Source organism: Ranitomeya imitator, chromosome 2 (genome assembly GCF_032444005.1).
Source record: "Ranitomeya imitator isolate aRanImi1 chromosome 2, aRanImi1.pri, whole genome shotgun sequence".
Lineage (NCBI taxonomy): Eukaryota > Metazoa > Chordata > Amphibia > Anura > Dendrobatidae > Ranitomeya > Ranitomeya imitator.
In genome coordinates this window covers 393,351,515-393,370,094 of record NC_091283.1, presented here as the reverse complement: position 1 = coordinate 393,370,094, position 18,580 = coordinate 393,351,515, and the positions used below count along the sequence as shown (strand labels likewise).

Genomic DNA, 18,580 nt, shown 5'->3' with positions numbered 1-18,580 from the left:
ACTGCACAGTACCACTGCCCTGTATATATACACTGCACTGTACCACTGCCCTGTATACAGTGGGGCAAAAAAGTATTTAGTCAGTCAGCAATAGTGCAAGTTCCACCACTTAAAAAGATGAGAGGCGTCTGTAATTTACATCATAGGTAGACCTCAACTATGAGAGACAAACTGAGAAAAAAAAATCCAGAAAATCACATTGTCTGTTTTTTTTAACATTTTATTTGCATATTATGGTGGAAAATAAGTATTTGGTCAGAAACAAAATTTCATCTCGATACTTTGTAATATAACCTTTGTTGGCAATGACAGAGGTCAAACGTTTTCTGTAGTCTTCACAAGGTTGCCACACACTGTTGTTGGTATGTTGGCCCATTCCTCCATGCAGATCTCCTCTAGAGTAGTGATGTTTTTGGCTTTTCGCTTGGCAACACGGACTTTCAACTCCCTCCAAAGGTTTTCTATAGGGTTGAGATCTGGAGACTGGCTAGACCACTCCAGGACCTTGAAATGCTTCTTACGAAGCCACTCCTTCATTGCCCTGGCGGTGTGCTTTGGATCATTGTCATGTTGAAAGACCCAGCCACGTTTCATCTTCAATGCCCTTGCTGATAGAAGGAGGTTTGCACTCAAAATCTCACGATACATGGCCCCATTCATTCTTTCATGTACCCGGATCAGTCGTCCTGGCCCCTTTGCAGAGAAACAGCCCCAAAGCATGATGTTTCCACCACCATGCTTTACAGTAGATATGGTGTTTGATGGATGCAACTCTGTATTCTTTTTCCTCCAAACACGACAAGTTGTGTTTCTACCAAACAGTTCCAGTTTGGTTTCATCAGACCATAGGACATTCTCCCAAAACTCCTCTGGATCATCCAAATGCTCTCTAGCAAACTTCAGACGGGCCCGGACATGTACTGGCTTAAGCAGTGGGACACGTCTGGCACTGCAGGATCTGAGTCCATGGTGGCGTAGTGTGTTACTTATGGTAGGCCTTGTTACATTGGTCCCAACTCTCTGCAGTTTATTCACTAGGTCCCCCCGCATGGTTCTGGGATTTTTGCTCACCGTTCTTGTGATCATTCTGACCCCACGGGGTGGGATTTTGCGTGGAGCCCCAGATCGAGGGAGATTATCAGTGGTCTTGTATGTCTTCCATTTTCTAATTATTGCTCCCACTGTTGATTTCTTCACTCCAAGCTGGTTGGCTATTGCAGATTCAGTCTTCCCAGCCTGGTGCAGGGCTACAATTTTGTTTCTGGTGTCCTTTGACAGCTCTTTGGTCTTCACCATAGTGGAGTTTGGAGTCAGACTGTTTGAGGGTGTGCACAGGTGTCTTTTTATACCGATAACAAGTTTAAACAGGCGCCATTACTACAGGTAATGAGTGGAGGAAAGAGGAGACTCTTAAAGAAGAAGTTACAGGTCTGTGAGAGCCAGAAATCTTGATTGTTTGTTTCTGACCAAATACTTATTTTCCACCATAATATGCAAATAAAATGTTAAAAAAACAGACAATGTGATTTTCTGGATTTTTTTTTCTCAGTTTGTCTCCCATAGTTGAGGTCTACCTATCATGTAAATTACAGACGCCTCTCATCTTTTTAAGTGGTGGAACTTGCACTGTTGCTGACTGACTAAATACTTTTTTGCCCCACTGTATATACACTGCACTGTACCACTGCCCTGTATATATACACTGCACAGTACCACTGACCTGTATATATACACTGCACAGTACCACTGCCCTGTATATATACACTGCACAGTACCACTCCTCCTGTCCTGTATATATACACTGCACAGTACCACTCCTCCTGTCCTGTATATATACACTGCACAGTACCACTCCTCCTGTCCTGTATATATACACTGCACAGTACCACTCCTCCTGTATATATACACTGCACAGCACCACTTCTCCTGTCCTGTATATATACACTGCTCAGTACCACTCCTCCTGTCCTGTATATATACACTGCACAGTACCACTCCTCCTGTATATATACACTGCACGGTACTGCTCCTCCTGTCCTGTATATATACACTGCACGGTACTGCTCCTCCTGTCCTGTATATATACACTGCACAGCACCACTGCCCTGTATATATACACTGCACAGTACCACTGCCCTGTATATATACACTGCACAGTACCACTGCCCTGTATATATACACTGCACAGTACCACTGCCCTGTATATATACACTGCACAGTACCACTGCCCTGTATATATACACTGCAGAGTACCACTGCCCTGTATATATACATTGCACAGTACCACTCCTCCTGTATATATACACTGCACAGTACCACTCCTCCTGTCCTGTATATATACACTGCACAGTACCACTCCTCCTGTCCTGTATATATACACTGCACAGTACCACTCCTCCTGTCCTGTATATATACACTGCACAGTACCACTTCTCCTGTCCTGTATATATACACTGCACAGTACCACTCCTCCTGTCCTGTATATATACACTGCACAGTACCACTCCTCCTGTCCTGTATATATACACTGCACAGTACCACTGCCCTGTATATATACACTGCAGAGTACCACTGCCCTGTATATATACATTGCACAGTACCACTCCTCCTGTATATATACACTGCACAGTACCACTCCTCCTGTCCTGTATATATACACTGCACAGTACCACTCCTCCTGTCCTGTATATATACATTGCACAGTACCACTCCTCCTGTATATATACACTGCACAGTACCACTCCTCCTGTCCTGTATATATACACTGCTCAGTACCACTCCTCCTGTCCTGTATATATACACTGCACAGTACCACTCCTCCTATCCTGTATATATACACTGCACAGTACCTCTCCTCCTATCCTGTATATATACACTGCAGAATTTACAATAGCTATCACTCATGTAAGAAGTGAAATCTGGCATTGTACTATACCTAGATTTCTCTGCCGTATCTGGGCATCATGAATCGTGGTATGTGTTAAAGGGAGGGGGGGCCCACTGAGACTCTTTTGCCCGGGGCCCTCAAAAACCTGGAGCCAGCCCTGGGGGTGGGTCACCGGGCCGCGGCCGGCGCTGCAGCTGTTTAACGCTATTGACGTGCGGGCCCGCGCCCACACGTCAATAGTTAACAGCCGCCAGCCAATCTGAGGCTGGCAGTTGACATCAGTCCCAGTGTGCATGTCGCCGGCGTCTGACATCATTGTCAGTCGCCGGCGAGTGCACGTTTCAGCTGCGTGGAGAGAGCAGGAGCGCGGCAGGTAAGCAGAACTTGTTTTTTTTTTTTTTGCAGTCCCGATCATGTGATGGTAACATTCACCGGCGAAACAACTTCTCCATGTGAGGTCTTATTCCTGCTGGGGGGGGGGAAGGGAGGGAGGGGGCGCCAAGCTCGGGAACAGCCCCGGGCGGCAAAAGCTCTAGCTACGCCTCTGAGAGGGCCGGTGTCTCTAATACATTATTCATTCAGTGTATAATACTGGTAGATAAAACAAGACTGAGCACAAGACCTTCACAGCTTTCTACACATCATAGGGGAGATCTCATGACACCTTCTCTCCATCTACCTGATGATCCTGAGGAACATTGGGATCTTCTTGTTTACAGTCCTGTGGAAGAAGAGGATGGGGACATCTCTCTGGTGTTGTCCTCTCACTGGATAGAACTGGAGGAAACACATACAGGGACTGAATTCATTCTTTACATACAGATAATTATAGGCCGTGTGTATTTAGTCCTGTCTATTACCTGGTGATGTGAGGGGCTGGGGAACCTCCATCACAAGGTCCTTGTACAGATCTTTGTGTCCTTCTAAATACTCCCACTCCTCCATGGAGAAATAGACGGCGACATCCTGACACCTTATAGGAACCTGACACACACAATGATACCGTCATCCCCCGATCCCTCCATAGCGTTACTGTATAATGTCCCAGCATTCCCAGCAGTGTCACCTCTCCAGTCAGCAGCTCAATCATCTTGTAGGTGAGTTCTAGGATCTTCTGGTCATTGATGTCCTCATGTATCAGGGGGTGAGGTGGAGGCCCCGTGATCGGGCTGAGGGGTCTTCCCCATCCCTCAGACACAGGGGCCTGACAGTGCTCCCTAGAGGTCTTCTTCACTACTGTGTAATCCTGGTTATGGAGAGACACATTAATAAATCTCACTACAGACATTTCCAGAGTCCTCACCTCTCCAGTTCTGTCCATCTGTTATTCCCATAGATAAGAATGATGTAATGTGACGTCATCAGAATCTCTCACCTCTCCAGTAAGCCGGAAGAGGATCTCCAGGGTGAGGTCTAATATCCTCTCCGCCATCTTGTCCCTGTCCCTATCCATCCTTGTAGGGTCACTCTTGAGAATTCTCTTATATAGAAGATCTCCACTGAGAGGATCCGATATTGTAGGGACCTGAATGGGGAGAAGATGAAGATGTAACATCATAAAGATCCCATGTAAGAAATCTCCGGAGCTGTTACCGGCGTCACATGATCACTACATCCAGTCATGGCCCCGTCCTGCCTCTGGTATAACACACAGTCCCATTATAGTCACATACAGAGATTTATCACAGGCTCAGCACTGAGGGGGTTAATGTCCCCTGCGCCCAGTAATGGGGAATCTCCAGCACCTACCTCCACCTGCAGAGCCGCACACCACATATATGGCTGTTCTGTGCACAGGACCTGTGATGAGGTCACAGGAGGGGAGGAGTCAGGTGTCACATGATCAGGGACCTCTCAGTGTATGCAGGACTCTCTGGTGGTTGTCATGGTGCTGGATGAGGGGAAGTTTTGGGAAGTTAATATGTGGGGTCAGAAGTGAGGTACAGGGTGGATGTAGCAGCATGGTTGGGACAAGGTGTCGGCATGTTAGGCACCCACTGCTACCTCTTGCTTTTCCAAGGGGGGTGCACTTTGAAAAAAAAATGACATTGCTTAATTACTTTTCCCCTCAAGCTTTAAACATGCCTCCATCACACCTATCCTCAAAAAACCCTATCTTGACCCATCCTCTGTATCTAGCTATCGCCCTATATCACTTCTCCCCTATGCCTCCAAGCTACTGGAACAACACGTCTACCTTGAACTGTCCTCCCATCTATCTTCCTGCTCCCTCTTTGACCACTTACAATCTGGCTTCCGGTCACACCATTCCACTGAAACTGCCCTTACTAAGGTCACCAATGACCTCTTAACCGCCAAGAGCAAGCGACACTACTCTGTCCTCCTCCTCCTCGGCTGCCTTTAACACAGTGGACCATTCCCTATTATTAGAGACCCTCTCATTCCTTGGCATCACAGACTTGGCCCTATCCTGGATCTCATCATACCTAACAGACCGGACATTCAGCGTCTCCCACTCACACACCACCTCCTCACCTCGCCCCCTATCTGTCGTAGTCCCACAAGGTTCAGTCCTAGGGCCCCTACTCTTCTCCATTTACACCTTTGGCCTGGCACAGCTCATAGAATCTCATGGCTTTCAGTATCACCTCTATGCTGACGACACACAGATCTACATCTCTGGACCAGATATCACCTCCCTACTAACCAGAATCCCTCAATGTCTGTCCACTATTTCATCCTTCTCTGCTAGATTTCTGAAACTTAACATGGACAAAACAGAATTCATCATCTTTCCCCCATCTCACGTGACCCCCCCAACGAATCTTTCCATTACAGTAAATGGCGGCCCATTCTCCCCAGTCCCACAAGCTTGCTGCCTCGAGGTAATCCTTGACGCTGATCTCTCCTTCAAACCACATATCCAAGCGCTTTCCACTTCCTGCCGACTTCAACTCAAAAATATTCCACGAATCCGTTCATTCCTCAACCAAGAATCTGCAAAAACCCTAGTCCATGCCCTCATCATCTCCCGCCTTGACTACTGCAACCTCCTGCTCTGTGGCCTCCCCTCTAACACTCTTGCACCCCTCCAATCTATTCTAAACTCAGCTGCCCGACTAATCCACCTGTCCCCCCACTATTCCCCGGCTTCTCCCCTCTGTCAATCCCTTCACTGACTCCCCATTGCCCAGAGACTCCAGTACAAAACCCTAACCATGACGTACAAAGCCATCCACAACCTATCTCCTCCATACATCTGTGACTTCATCTCCCGGTACTTACCTACACGCAACCTCTGATCCTCACAAGATCTCCTTCTCTACTCCCCTCTTATCTCCTCTTCCTACAATCGCATACAAGATTTCTCTTGCGCATCACCTCTGGAACTCTCTACCACAACATATCAGACTCTCACCTGCTATCGAAACCTTCCAAAAGAGCCTGAAGACCCACCTCTTCCGACAAGCCTACAAGCCTTTTTTCAGTTTTGTATATTTAAAACTGTAGTACTTAATTTTTTTATTATTTTATTTGTTCTATGGGTTCGACAACGTGAGGAAGGTCAACATGCCATTGACAATGACCTACTCATTCCACTGGTTCAAGAGCGAGCAGCATTGTGGGACCCCCGTGATCGTAATCATTCCGACTCAGTATTGATTCAACGACTCTGGGAAGAAGTGGCCAGAACGCTGTTGGATGATTGGGACTGCTGTCTAGAAAGTTTAGTCATTTTTTTTTGTCTACGTTATTACAGACATTGTATTTTAGTGTGTATTAATCCTTCCTATATTTCATATTGTGTGGTAACAGCACCACCTGCCGTTTAATGCATAGATTCTAGTTTAATTTGCAATGTCTTGCATTATGGTCTTATTATGACACTGTGAAGGGAACAGCAGCCATTATTCCTCCATGTGTCTTAGAAGAAACTACACCATTCGTGTTCTTCATGCTCCTTACAGCCTGCTCTAAGCATAGTTGGTAAGCACTATCTATGTGCTATAATCCTGTGTTTATCAATACGTTTGTTGTACTAAGTAGGTAATCATCAGTTTATATATTACCTCATGTTACTGTGTATTGCAGACTATTTGTGTTTCATGCTCTGTGCAGTTATATATACTGAAATGCTCCTGTTATTACATCCTATAGTTTCACCCTTTCCTGTCACATCTGCAATCAATAAAGAAGGTTACAATTTTACAGCCTCTTTTCTTAAAGAAGACGGGGTTTAGCTACATGTCTCATTGCACACCCTGCTAACGTGTATGAGGACAGCATAGGGACCATGCAAGGCCAAAGGTCAGAAAGGATTTTCATATGTATTGCAATGTGGTCTCTGCTCGCTGTAAATGCTGTTGTCGTTTTTTTACAATTTTTTTTTCTTCCCCCTTCACAGTGAAAAGAGTAAAAGTTCGTTGGCGATCGATGAAGGATCAGTTCAATAAGGATATCAGACAGGAGATGCGGGTTTAAAGTGGTGCTGCTCCAAAGTTTTCAAAGTACAAATACAATCGTATGCTGTCTTTTCTGAGGTGAGGCCTGCGCTTGCTCAGCAAACGTGAGTATCATTTCTGTTCTCTGACTATTATGTAAACTTTAAAAAAAATTTTTTTTTAGTAATGTTTTACTTTTATTTTACACACAGAACCTGGAGCAGCACTATAGAACCTGGATCGTCCTCAGTTGGAGCGGCCCCTCATCAACCAGCCAATGAATAGTCCAAATCAGCCACCAGCGATATAGCAACTAGGCAGGCTTCACGGGATGGTAACAGGCAGCCGGTCCATCAGGTTTCCCCTCTCCCAGCCCTCTGCCACTTCTTTTGTTGCGACTTCTCGTCAGCGGCAGAGGGCCTTGGAAAGGTCAGTTATGCCCGAGTTTATTCACTTAAGCTCAGTCTTCCAGGATGGGATGAAGGTGATTGGAGATAGACTGGTCCGTGGGTTCACTCAGGTGAACACACCTTTCCAGGATGTCCACAGACACCTTGACCACCTTCAGAGACTGGCGAGACATTTTTTTTTTTCAGTAATAGCTGGGCATGTCAGAAAACATTATGCCTGAACTCCAGGGGGAACTTCATGTAGGCCTGCCAGGCTGCTTACAGCCCGAAGCTATCAGCCCCAGACCGGATTCTACCAGCATCAACAAGCACAGCATCACTGGCCTGTTCCCCCAGTTCACAGCTACACTATGCTCCAGAGTGCAGCATCCTTGCAGCAAGCAGCATCCACCACGCTCCCGAGTGCAGCACTCCTGCAGCAAGCAGCATCCACCACGCTGCACAGTCCAGCACTATGCGCTGCTACAGAGGCCAAAACTATCATTCATACAACAAAGAAACTCAGAAAGACTCCCACTAGTGACTTGGCGCTGCACCGGAAAATGAAGACCAGGAGCAATAAATGTCGGCCAAAAATGGTCCTACCACCTCCAGCCTCACCTCCCAAAGTGTCACTACGTTCACTTGGTTGTCCCCCTTCCAATTTGTCTATCCCTTCCCACAGTTCAACCCCTAATGTGTTCTCTACTCCCAATGTGTTCAGTCCCATCCAGGAGCCAATCCTTCAATTAATTGCCCCTTCCCCTGTAACCCCTTCATCAAATGTTATGCAATCATCACAGCTCAATACCCCCAAGGTCCACAATATATCACCGTCATACAGACCCCAAACATAAAACCAATTGTTTGTTGTTAAATAAAATTTTTATTTTCTTTGCACAATCCCTGTTTTCTTTGTCTCTTTATGTGAAAACACACACGCGTGTATTGTATTGTTGAGTCACTTTGTAACAGGTGTTTATCTGGAGGTGTTTTATTAGTAGTAAAGTCAGCAAACATATAATATTTACTTAAAGTGTATTAAACCATATCGTCTTGCCATGCAAGACGTCCAATATCCGAAACAAAGTAAGCAGCACTTATCCCTCATGTGGGCAACTTCCACTGTAGTCCTCGGAGAGTGATTACGGTAATCCTGCAAAGTGGTATCAACAGGTTTGTCAAGTTCTAATTGCAGTCGCTTTTTTGCCAGGATGTAATTGTGCATAACAACACACGCTTTGACCACATCATCAATTGTCATTGTTTTTAGATTGATTGGTGTTCCCAAAATGCATCATTTTGATGTCAGCAAACAAAAGGCACACTCCACAGTTGAAAACCCTTTTGGTGTGATTGAAGTCCTGACTGGAGTACGGTTTTATGAGGTTGGCATACATTTGAAACACCTCATCCCCAACTGCAACAAACGGCATTGGTGGTCCATCAGTATTCGGAAGAGGTTGTGGAGGTGAAAAACTAAAATTATTACCATAAAAACTTTGGCCCATGTCAGAGTTTTTGAAAGTCTGTAAGTCATTTCCTCATCCAAATGAGCCAACATTAATGGCGACAAATCGACACTCTGCATCTGCAATTGCCATAGGGGTGGAGCCGCATATTCATCACTGTAATGGGCGGCACCACGTGACCGCTCATACAGGAGAAGCTGCGGCGAGAAGAAGCAGCGAGGGAGCCGGGTAAGTATTTTATTAACAGCGGGGGGGGGGGGGGGCGCACAGGGCGTGGGAGGGGGTTGGGGACAGGGATCTTTTTTTTAAACACCAAAAAAAAAAAAAAAGATTTTTCATATCTTCTCTCCAGCGAACGCTGCTGGAGAGAAGAAATTAATGGCTGCTTCAGCACCAGATGCAGGGGACAGCGCTTAACTGTAGCGCTGTCTCCTGCACGGTGCGTGTGGTACCCAGTCGGCACACGGATGCCGTACGTGTGCCACACTGATGTGCTATGTGAGCACACGGACACGGATAATTCCGGTACCGATTTTTCCGGTACCGGAATTATCTGGACGTATGAGACTGGCCTTACAGAGAAAAAACTTATAGACAAAATAATTATTTTTGCATCGTTTTATTCTGAGAGCTATAACTTTTTTATTTATTCACTGATGGCAGCTTGTTTTTTTTGCGGGACAACATGACATGTTACCATGTTTATTTATATCCGTCTTTTTGATTGCTTTTTATTCCACTTTTTGGTCAGCGGTATGATAATAAAGCAATGTTTTTTGCCTTGTTTTTTATGGCATTCACTAAAGGGGTTAACAAGTGGGACAGGTTTATAGGTAAGGTCCTTGTGGATGTGACAATACCAGATATGTGTGTTTTTATAGTTTATATTTTTTTCATTCAAATATTAATTTAACGATACAATATCTTTTGATTTTTTATTGTTATTTTTTAAATATTTTTACACTTATTTAAAAAAATGTTTTAACTTTTTTTTTACTTTGTCACACTATAGGACTATAATTTTTGCAGGCTGATCGCTTCTACAGCATGGGGATGCAGCAGCATCCCCATGCTGTAGAAACTGTGAGCTCTGCAATGACAGAGAAACTTGCTGATCATGCACTGCTCATGATCAGCATGTTTCCTAGCTCTTGTGACCTGGATGTCGTCATGACGACATTGGGTCACCATCACAACGATCGGGACCCCACGTCACGCTGCTGGGTATCCAATCTAAAGGCAGAGGGGCTGTCAGTCCCTCTGCCGGCTCCAGGAATGCTGCAATCTCAATTGCTCGCAGCATTTTGAGGGTTGGTGACCACTCCTGGCACTTAGTGCTGCGTGTCAGCTGTCAGAATCAGCTGACACTCGGCAGCGATCGCCCACACACCACCTGTGCGCGGTCGACTGCGCATACGTAATAATCCGTCCCTGGCCAGATAGACCCTGGTCACATGGACGGATTGTTACGTCTAATGTCAGAAATGGGTTAATATAAAATAAATATTATTTATAGTTCATGCCTTTGGGATGTTGTGTCTAATTGAATGATCTAAAATGCTTCTCTGGGGGCCAGTTGCTTTTACCAATTGCCTCCATGGATAAAACGATTAACCTTTTCTATGCCAAATAATAAAAATGCGATAAATCCCCCTTGTGTGCAATGATAAAATGTTTTGTTGCCCCATAATATATTATTATTGTTTACGTTGGATGTGTTCTGCAATTCTCTTTTTTTTTAGCTTTCTTATTGCGCAGCCAATGGACTGCATATTGCAGGTACGACATTCAGTGCAGTAAACAATATGATTGGAGTCGCAGTTAAAGGAATTGATGGTGTGTATTGTGCCTTGCGGGAGGAGAAAAGTTTTTTCTTATTAATAGTTAACTCACGGACATTGCATCTGCTGTTAGCGTATTTGTGGAAGTTTTTACCGTGGAGCCATGATTGTGGGGGTTGTGGCAAATTTATTATGCAGGGAACAGTATATTGCCCAGTGACCTGCCGCTGGATACACATCTGTAGCCATTATCCAGAATCTGACTTAATGTGTTATCCTGAGTAACAATGGGTAGATATTTTAGAATGATATTTTTTTTTAATTTCACAAAATTGTTTACTGGACGGCGTTGAAAAGGTAACAGGAGCAGTGGAATCAAGTTTGGTAGAATTCCATTTTTGTTTGTCTAATATATTACATCGGGTTTTTTTCTTTTTGTCTCTGAAGGCTTTATTGATATTGGATCTGCTGTATTCTCTATCTGCAAGTCTATTGCCTATAATGGCTCCTTCAGTGGAAAAGGCATGGTCACTGGAGCAAATTCTTCTGGCCCGTGTGAATTCTCCATATCGAACTGCTCGGATTGTGTGACGGGGATGGGAACAGGTGGATAGTAAACTGATGTTACCTGTATTATCCTTTCTGAACAATTAAGTGTCCAACTTGTGGGAAACAGAATGAATTCCAAATTTGAAATCACACATCTTTCATCTATGCAGTGTAATCACTCTTAGCTTATTAGTGACTGTATATAATCATGTCCAAAATTAAAGTGTGGACCTGGTCAAGCTATTTGACCAAGACAATGTTTAGGAAAACCCATTAAGGGCTTTAATTTTTGGATCGAACTACAGTATGGTAGTGGGGCAGTTCGCTTCCTCCAGACCGGGTCTTACAAGTGGCCCATGGCCAAAGATTCCATTTACACAATGCAGCAAAGGGTTGGGTGTCAGTCTTGGTCTGCAAACTGCAGAGCAGGCGGCTCTGCAAGATTCAGCCTGTGTGAAGTAACACTGAGCCAAGCAAAGCCAAAAAGCCTGCCACCCCTCAGCATGACACGGCGGTGCAGTTGCCCACGGAAACTTGTCTCAGATACGGACTGTTTTGATGTCCCGGCTGCGATCTGGAGGACACAGTTTGTTTCCAGTTGTGAGTTTCTTTGGATATTAAAAGACATTTGCTTTGAGCTTTTCTGTGGTTCCAACCCAGCTGCACTACAGGGCGCTCTACGTGCCAGAAACGCGTCAGGTGTTGCTTTTAACTGTTTTTAATGGTTTCCTAATAAAATAAGTTCTTTTATTACTTGGATGGTCGTGCTGGAATGGAATCCCCCAGGCCTCACTCCCAATACATTGTATGATGTCCCCACGTAACTCGCCTTTTATGCACCTCCCAAATCCCAAATGTAAAAAACAGGATGTGAGGGTGCGATTCATTTCAACCTATAACCATGAGTGGCAAAATATGAGAACAATTTTGAAAAGACACTGGCCCATTCTTAAGACAGAGTCATCATTACAGTCCTGCTTACCTGCCAATCCTCTTATGACATCCAGACATTCTAGACACTGAAAAGTCACTATACATCCCCTGGGGCAAGTCTATTTCGGAGTAGGGGTCCGAACATGGGCTTTTTCCTTGTGGCTTCTGTCTTGCCTGCTGCAACTTCCTTCCCAGCTCCACTTTCGATTTTGCTGATGGAATTCACCTAACACCTTATCTGCGCACGTTCGCTCATCACTAAATATTTGTCCAGTGTTTAACAGAAAACTGAAGTCTGTGAAGAAATTTCAGTTTATACTGCAAATATTGGAGTTTGCAAAAAAAAATGTAGACACTTATTTTTTTTGAGCAGCATATTAATCCTTTTTCAGTTTCAAAATTGATATTTTGTTCATGTTTTCATTTGGAGTTGAATGTGTAGCTCCTAGCGCCTTTGTGTATATGGAAATAAATGTTATGAGGATTTAGCTTTTTCTCAGTTGTTGTAGACACACTGCTATTATTTTGCACATAACTATATGTCTCATTGATTTTGAATTGTCCCCATAGATGTAAAACGCCAGATTTGTGTAGAAATTTTTTTTTAAATTTCAGGGGGTTTTTGCACATAAACGCAAGGTTTCGCAAGAAAAGCGACTTTTGCTTGTTCACACTATTCTTGCCCTAGCTTCAACAAAGTGGGCAGAGCTGGAGACTCAGGCACTGGCTCACCTAACCCATGGTATTATCCTTGTATTTTTCTGTATTGCCTGTATTTTTTCGTAGGCTTATAGCTGCTCTGGTGTATTCTTTTTATAAAAACCTGAAAACACCTAAGTACAATAATGCGGAATCCCAGAAAAAAGTATATAAACCACAACAAGAAAACAGAGATCCCTAAAAAATAACTTTTAATAATAAATTTAAAAAGACTATATTTACCCACAAAATAAATAAAACAGTATTAAATGTACCTAGTGGACCCTAAATTGAACTACAATGAGTCCTACCTGGCAGTGGAGGTTGGCACCCTACTTTACTGCGGTTGGCGCCCCCACTCCTCGACGGCTCGCCCTTACAAGCCCTAAAAGGACCTATACTAAGGAAAGGCTGAGTAAACACTACTCTCAATACCTAAAATAATAACCTGCCTATCAGTGGAGGTTGGCACCCTAATTTACTGCGGTAGGCGCCCCCACTCAACGACGGCTTACCCTAGGGTCCCTAATAATCCCTATAATACGGGATAGACAAAGAGAATTTTGTCCCACAAACACCACCGATACCCGTAGAAGAGAAAAAAAACAAAACAAAATAGAAAAATAAACCTAAACAAAATAATATAAGTAACGAAAAAAAGTTTCACTATACTCGATTGATGTACTATATTGAGCAAGCAAATAATGCTATAATAGATAGAATACTATAACCCAAATACGGGTACACTGGGTGCAATAATATTTATGTCCACAAAATAGAGACCCAGCACTCAGATAAAGTCCACTCTTGTGACACTATATGATATACATATGCTTAATAACAAATAGTATATGTCCATAAATATGGCACAGCAACCATGGCAAGAAGTGGACAAAAGAAAAAATCTTCAAGGCAGCCAATATAACCACAGCCACCACTAGATGAACAATAATAACAACTCCTCTAAATATCTAGTATGAGGATTAGAGGACACGATCGTCCTAGTGGTGCAAGATAGACTGTCAGGATTATATATCACCAGTGTACTCATCCATTTACTGCGATTTTTTGGCGTGGATCCAGCTGCCAAGAATACAGAGCGGTTTCATGTGAATAAACACAACTAGCCCCACAAGGCAGCCCATGTGACCACAACCACTACTAGATGAAAAAAATGATAACAACTCCTCAGAAAATTTAACATGAGGATTAAAAGGACACAATCGTCCCAATGGTGCAGAATAGACAGTAAGGATTACATATCACCAGTGTACTCATCTATTTGCTGCGGTTTTCATGGCGTGGGTCCAGCTGCTGCCAAGAGTACAGAGCGGTTTCATATGGGTGAACATAACCGGCATCTGTCAAATAGTCCCCAAGCAATGCCCGACGTGTTTCCCCCCCATAGGGAATGGTGGGGGTTCATCAGGGGTATGCAGACACGCATAGGATGTAGGTGCTGTAGCGGCAAGCGCCACTTACCAAGTCCGCCTTTTTATACATCAGCAGGGAGCACACTGGAAGCGTCAGCAAGTACGCCGGAAATGACGCCGCCAGGACGCCCATACTGCACAGCGCCACATGATGCGAGCCGGGCCACAAGAAAATGGAGGAGCGGCCAAAAGCCGCCCATACACAAATGGCCGATCTGAACTGCGCATGCGCATATAAGCGCTCTGCAGAAACAAAGGCAGCATACATACGGCTCCATAGAAATGGCCGACACAGCAGCGCAAACGCCCTAGAAGGTCAAAGCTAATGCTGGGCAGTGAGAATACACCGCTAGAGACTGACCAACTACAAGGATAGATATCCCCACACATATATTGTAATCGGGCGAACACTTTGGCCAATAATAAAACATATACAGCTGATAGGTGGTAAGTGGCCATATGGACAAGAACCAAATGAATAAATAAAGTCAAAATAACAGAACATGATGAAAAAAGGTCAAACTATACGACCTAACTTATAAAACAAAGTATAAATATACATGGCCATAAATACACATATACCCACCATATATGACTAGACAAAACTAGCAAAGGACAACTGCTCATTCAGACCCAGAGGGCTCACAGATCTAAGTAGATACGTCCACCTGGACTCCCGTTGTAGTATCTTTCTGTCAAAATCACCGAGTCTGACCGTGGGAGTAATAACTTCAATGACCTTAAACAATAAGCGTACAGCACCTACATCCTATGCGTGTCTGCATACCCCTGATGAACCCCCACCATTCCCTATGGGGGGGAAACGCGTCGGGCATTGCTTGGGGACTATTTGACAGATGCCGGTTATGTTCACCCATATGAAACCGCTCTGTACTCTTGGCAGCAGCTGGACCCACGCCATGAAAACCGCAGCAAATAGATGAGTACACTGGTGATATGTAATCCTTACTGTCTATTCTGCACCATTGGGACGATTGTGTCCTTTTAATCCTCATGTTAAATTTTCTGAGGAGTTGTTATCATTTTTTTCATCTAGTAGTGGTTGTGGTCACATGGGCTGCCTTGTGGGGCTAGTTGTGTTTATTCACATGAAACCGCTCTGTATTCTTGGCAGCTGGATCCACGCCAAAAAATCGCAGTAAATGGATGAGTACACTGGTGATATATAATCCTGACAGTCTATCTTGCACCACTAGGACGATCGTGTCCTCTAATCCTCATACTAGATATTTAGAGGAGTTGTTATTATTGTTCATCTAGTGGTGGCTGTGGTTATATTGGCTGCCTTGAAGATTTTTTCTTTTGTCCACTTCTTGCCATGGTTGCTGTGCCATATTTATGGACATATACTATTTGTTATTAAGCATATGTATATCATATAGTGTCACAAGAGTGGACTTTATCTGAGTGCTGGGTCTCTATTTTGTGGACATAAATATTATTGCACCCAGTGTACCCGTATTTGGGTTATAGTATTCTATCTATTATAGCATTATTTGCTTGCTCAATATAGTACATCAATCGAGTATAGTGAAACTTTTTTTCGTTACTTATATTATTTTGTTTAGGTTTATTTTTCTATTTTGTTTTGTTTTTTTTCTCTTCTACGGGTATCGGTGGTGTTTGTGGGACAAAATTCTCTTTGTCTATCCCGTATTATAGGGATTATTAGGGACCCTAGGGTAAGCCGTCGTTGAGTGGGGGCGCCTACCGCAGTAAATTAGGGTGCCAACCTCCACTGATAGGCAGGTTATTATTTTAGGTATTGAGGGTAGTGTTTACTCAGCCTTTCCTTAGTATAGGTCCTTTTAGGGCTTGTAAGGGCGAGCCGTCGAGGAGTGGGGGCGCCAACCGCAGTAAAGTAGGGTGCCAACCTCCACTGCCAGGTAGGACTCATTGTAGTTCAATTTAGGGTCCACTAGGTACATTTAATACTGTTTTATTTATTTTGTGGGTAAATATAGTCTTTTTAAATGTATTATTAAAAGTTATTTTTTAGGGATCTCTGTTTTCTTGTTGTGGTTTATATACTGTATTCTTTTTATAAGATGTGTACGGAGTGGAACCACACACATAAGTTGATAACGGAGTACAGTCACGCACAAATTATGTGTACTGAGCATAGCCGTATGTATATATGCGTATGATGTGTACAGAGCAAAGCCGTGCATGTAGGATGTGTACTCAGCAGAGCTGTGCATGTAGGATGTGTGCGGAGCAGAGCCGTGCATGTAGGATGTGTGCGGAGCAGAGCCGTGCATGTAGGATGTGTGCGGAGCAGAGCCGTGCATGTAAGATGTGTACGGAGCAGAGCCGTGCATGTAGGATGTGTGCGGAGCAGAGCCGTGCATGTAGGATGTGTGCGGAGCAGAGCCGTGCATGTAAGATGTGTACGGAGCAGAGCCGTGCATGTAGGATGTGTGCGGAGCAGAGCCGTGCATGTAAGATGTGTACGGAGCAGAGCCGTGCATGTAGGATGTGTACGGAGCAGAGCCGTGCATGTAGGATGTGTACGGAGCAGAGCCGTGCATGTAGGATGTGTACGGAGCAGAGCCGTGCATGTAGGATGTGTACGGAGCAAAGCCGTGCATGTAGGATGTGTACGGAGCAGAGCCGTGCATGTAAGATGTGTACAGAGTGGACCAGTGCATGTAGGATGTGTGCGAAGCAGAGTCGTGCATAAAAGATGTGTACAGAGTGGAGCCGTGCATTTAGGATGTGTAGGGAGCGGAGCTGTGCATGAAGGGTATGTAGAGAGCAGAGTCGTGCATAAAAGATGTGTACAAAGTGGAACCGTGCATTTAGGATGTGTAGGGAGCGGAGCAGAGCCGTGCATGCAGGAGGTGTATAGAGTGGAACGGTACATGCAGGAGGTGTACAGAGTGGAACCGTACATGCAGGAGGTGTACAGAGTGGAACGGTGCATGCAGGAGGTGTAGAGTGGAACGGTACATGTAGGAGGTGTACAGAGTGGAACGGTGCATGCAGGAGGTGTACAGAGTGGAACGGTACATGTAGGAGGTGTATAGATTGGAACGGTGCATGCAGGAGGTGTACAGAGTGGAACGGTACATGTAGGAGGTGTACAGAGTGGAAAGGTGCATGCAGGAGGTGTACAGAGTGGAACCGTACATGCAGGAGGTGTACAGAGTGGAACGGTGCATGCAGGAGGTGTACAGAGTGGAACGGTACATGTAGGAGGTGTAAAGAGTGGAACGGTGCATGCAGGAGGTGTACAGAGTGAAACGGTGCATGCAGGAGGTGTACAGAGTGGAACGGTACATGTAGGAGGTGTATAGAGTGGAACGGTGCATGCAGGAGGTGTACAGAGTGGAACGGTACATGTAGGAGGTGTACACTCCCGTCTCCAAGACTTTACACGTGCTGCACCGATTCTTTGGAATGCACTACCTAGGTTAATACGATTAATCCCCAATCCCCACAGTTTTAAGCGTGCCCTAAAAACTCATTTGTTCAGACTGGCCTACCGCCTCAATGCATTAACCTAACGATCCCTGTGTGCCTATTTATAATAAAAAAAAAAAAAAAAAAAAAAAAGGTTCCTCGCATCATGTTCTCATACACTTTATGCAGTATTAGCCCTCTGTGTCTGTACTGCTACATACTTAGGCAGGTAACTGGTTCATGCAGCTTTACATGAACACCCGAGCCTTACACTATAGCTGGTCCGAATAACTAAAGCAATTGTTACCATCCACCTCTCGTGTCTCCCCTTTTCCCCATAGCTTGTAAGCTTGCGAGCAGGGCCCTCACTCCTCCTGGTATCTGTTTTGAACTGTATTTCTGTTATGCTGTAATGTCTATTGTCTGTACAAGTCCCCTCTATAATTTGTAAAGCGCTGCGGAATATGTTGGCGCTATATAAATAAAATTATTATTATTATTATTATTACAGAGTGGAAAGGTGCATGCAGGAGGTGTACAGAGTGGAACCGTACATGCAGGAGGTGTACAGAGTGGAACGGTGCATGCAGGAGGTGTACAGAGTGGAA

General features: G+C 44.5%; 1 protein-coding gene across 1 annotated transcript in view; it reads right to left on the bottom strand.

The window, feature by feature from the left end:
• The window catches only part of LOC138666656 (zinc finger protein 850-like), a 150,997-nt gene extending 146,302 nt beyond the window's left edge, over nucleotides 1-4,695 (bottom strand). The window contains exons 1-5 of the mRNA XM_069754846.1: nucleotides 4,637-4,695; nucleotides 4,263-4,412; nucleotides 3,954-4,133; nucleotides 3,748-3,871; nucleotides 3,567-3,664 (exon numbers count right to left, since the gene is read on the bottom strand). Coding sequence (XP_069610947.1) covers nucleotides 3,567-3,664; nucleotides 3,748-3,871; nucleotides 3,954-4,133; nucleotides 4,263-4,412; nucleotides 4,637-4,663 — 579 coding nt within the window. The 5' untranslated portion in view covers nucleotides 4,664-4,695. The remainder of the gene's footprint in view (nucleotides 1-3,566; nucleotides 3,665-3,747; nucleotides 3,872-3,953; nucleotides 4,134-4,262; nucleotides 4,413-4,636) is intronic.
• Nucleotides 4,696-18,580: the final 13,885 nt, after the last annotated feature.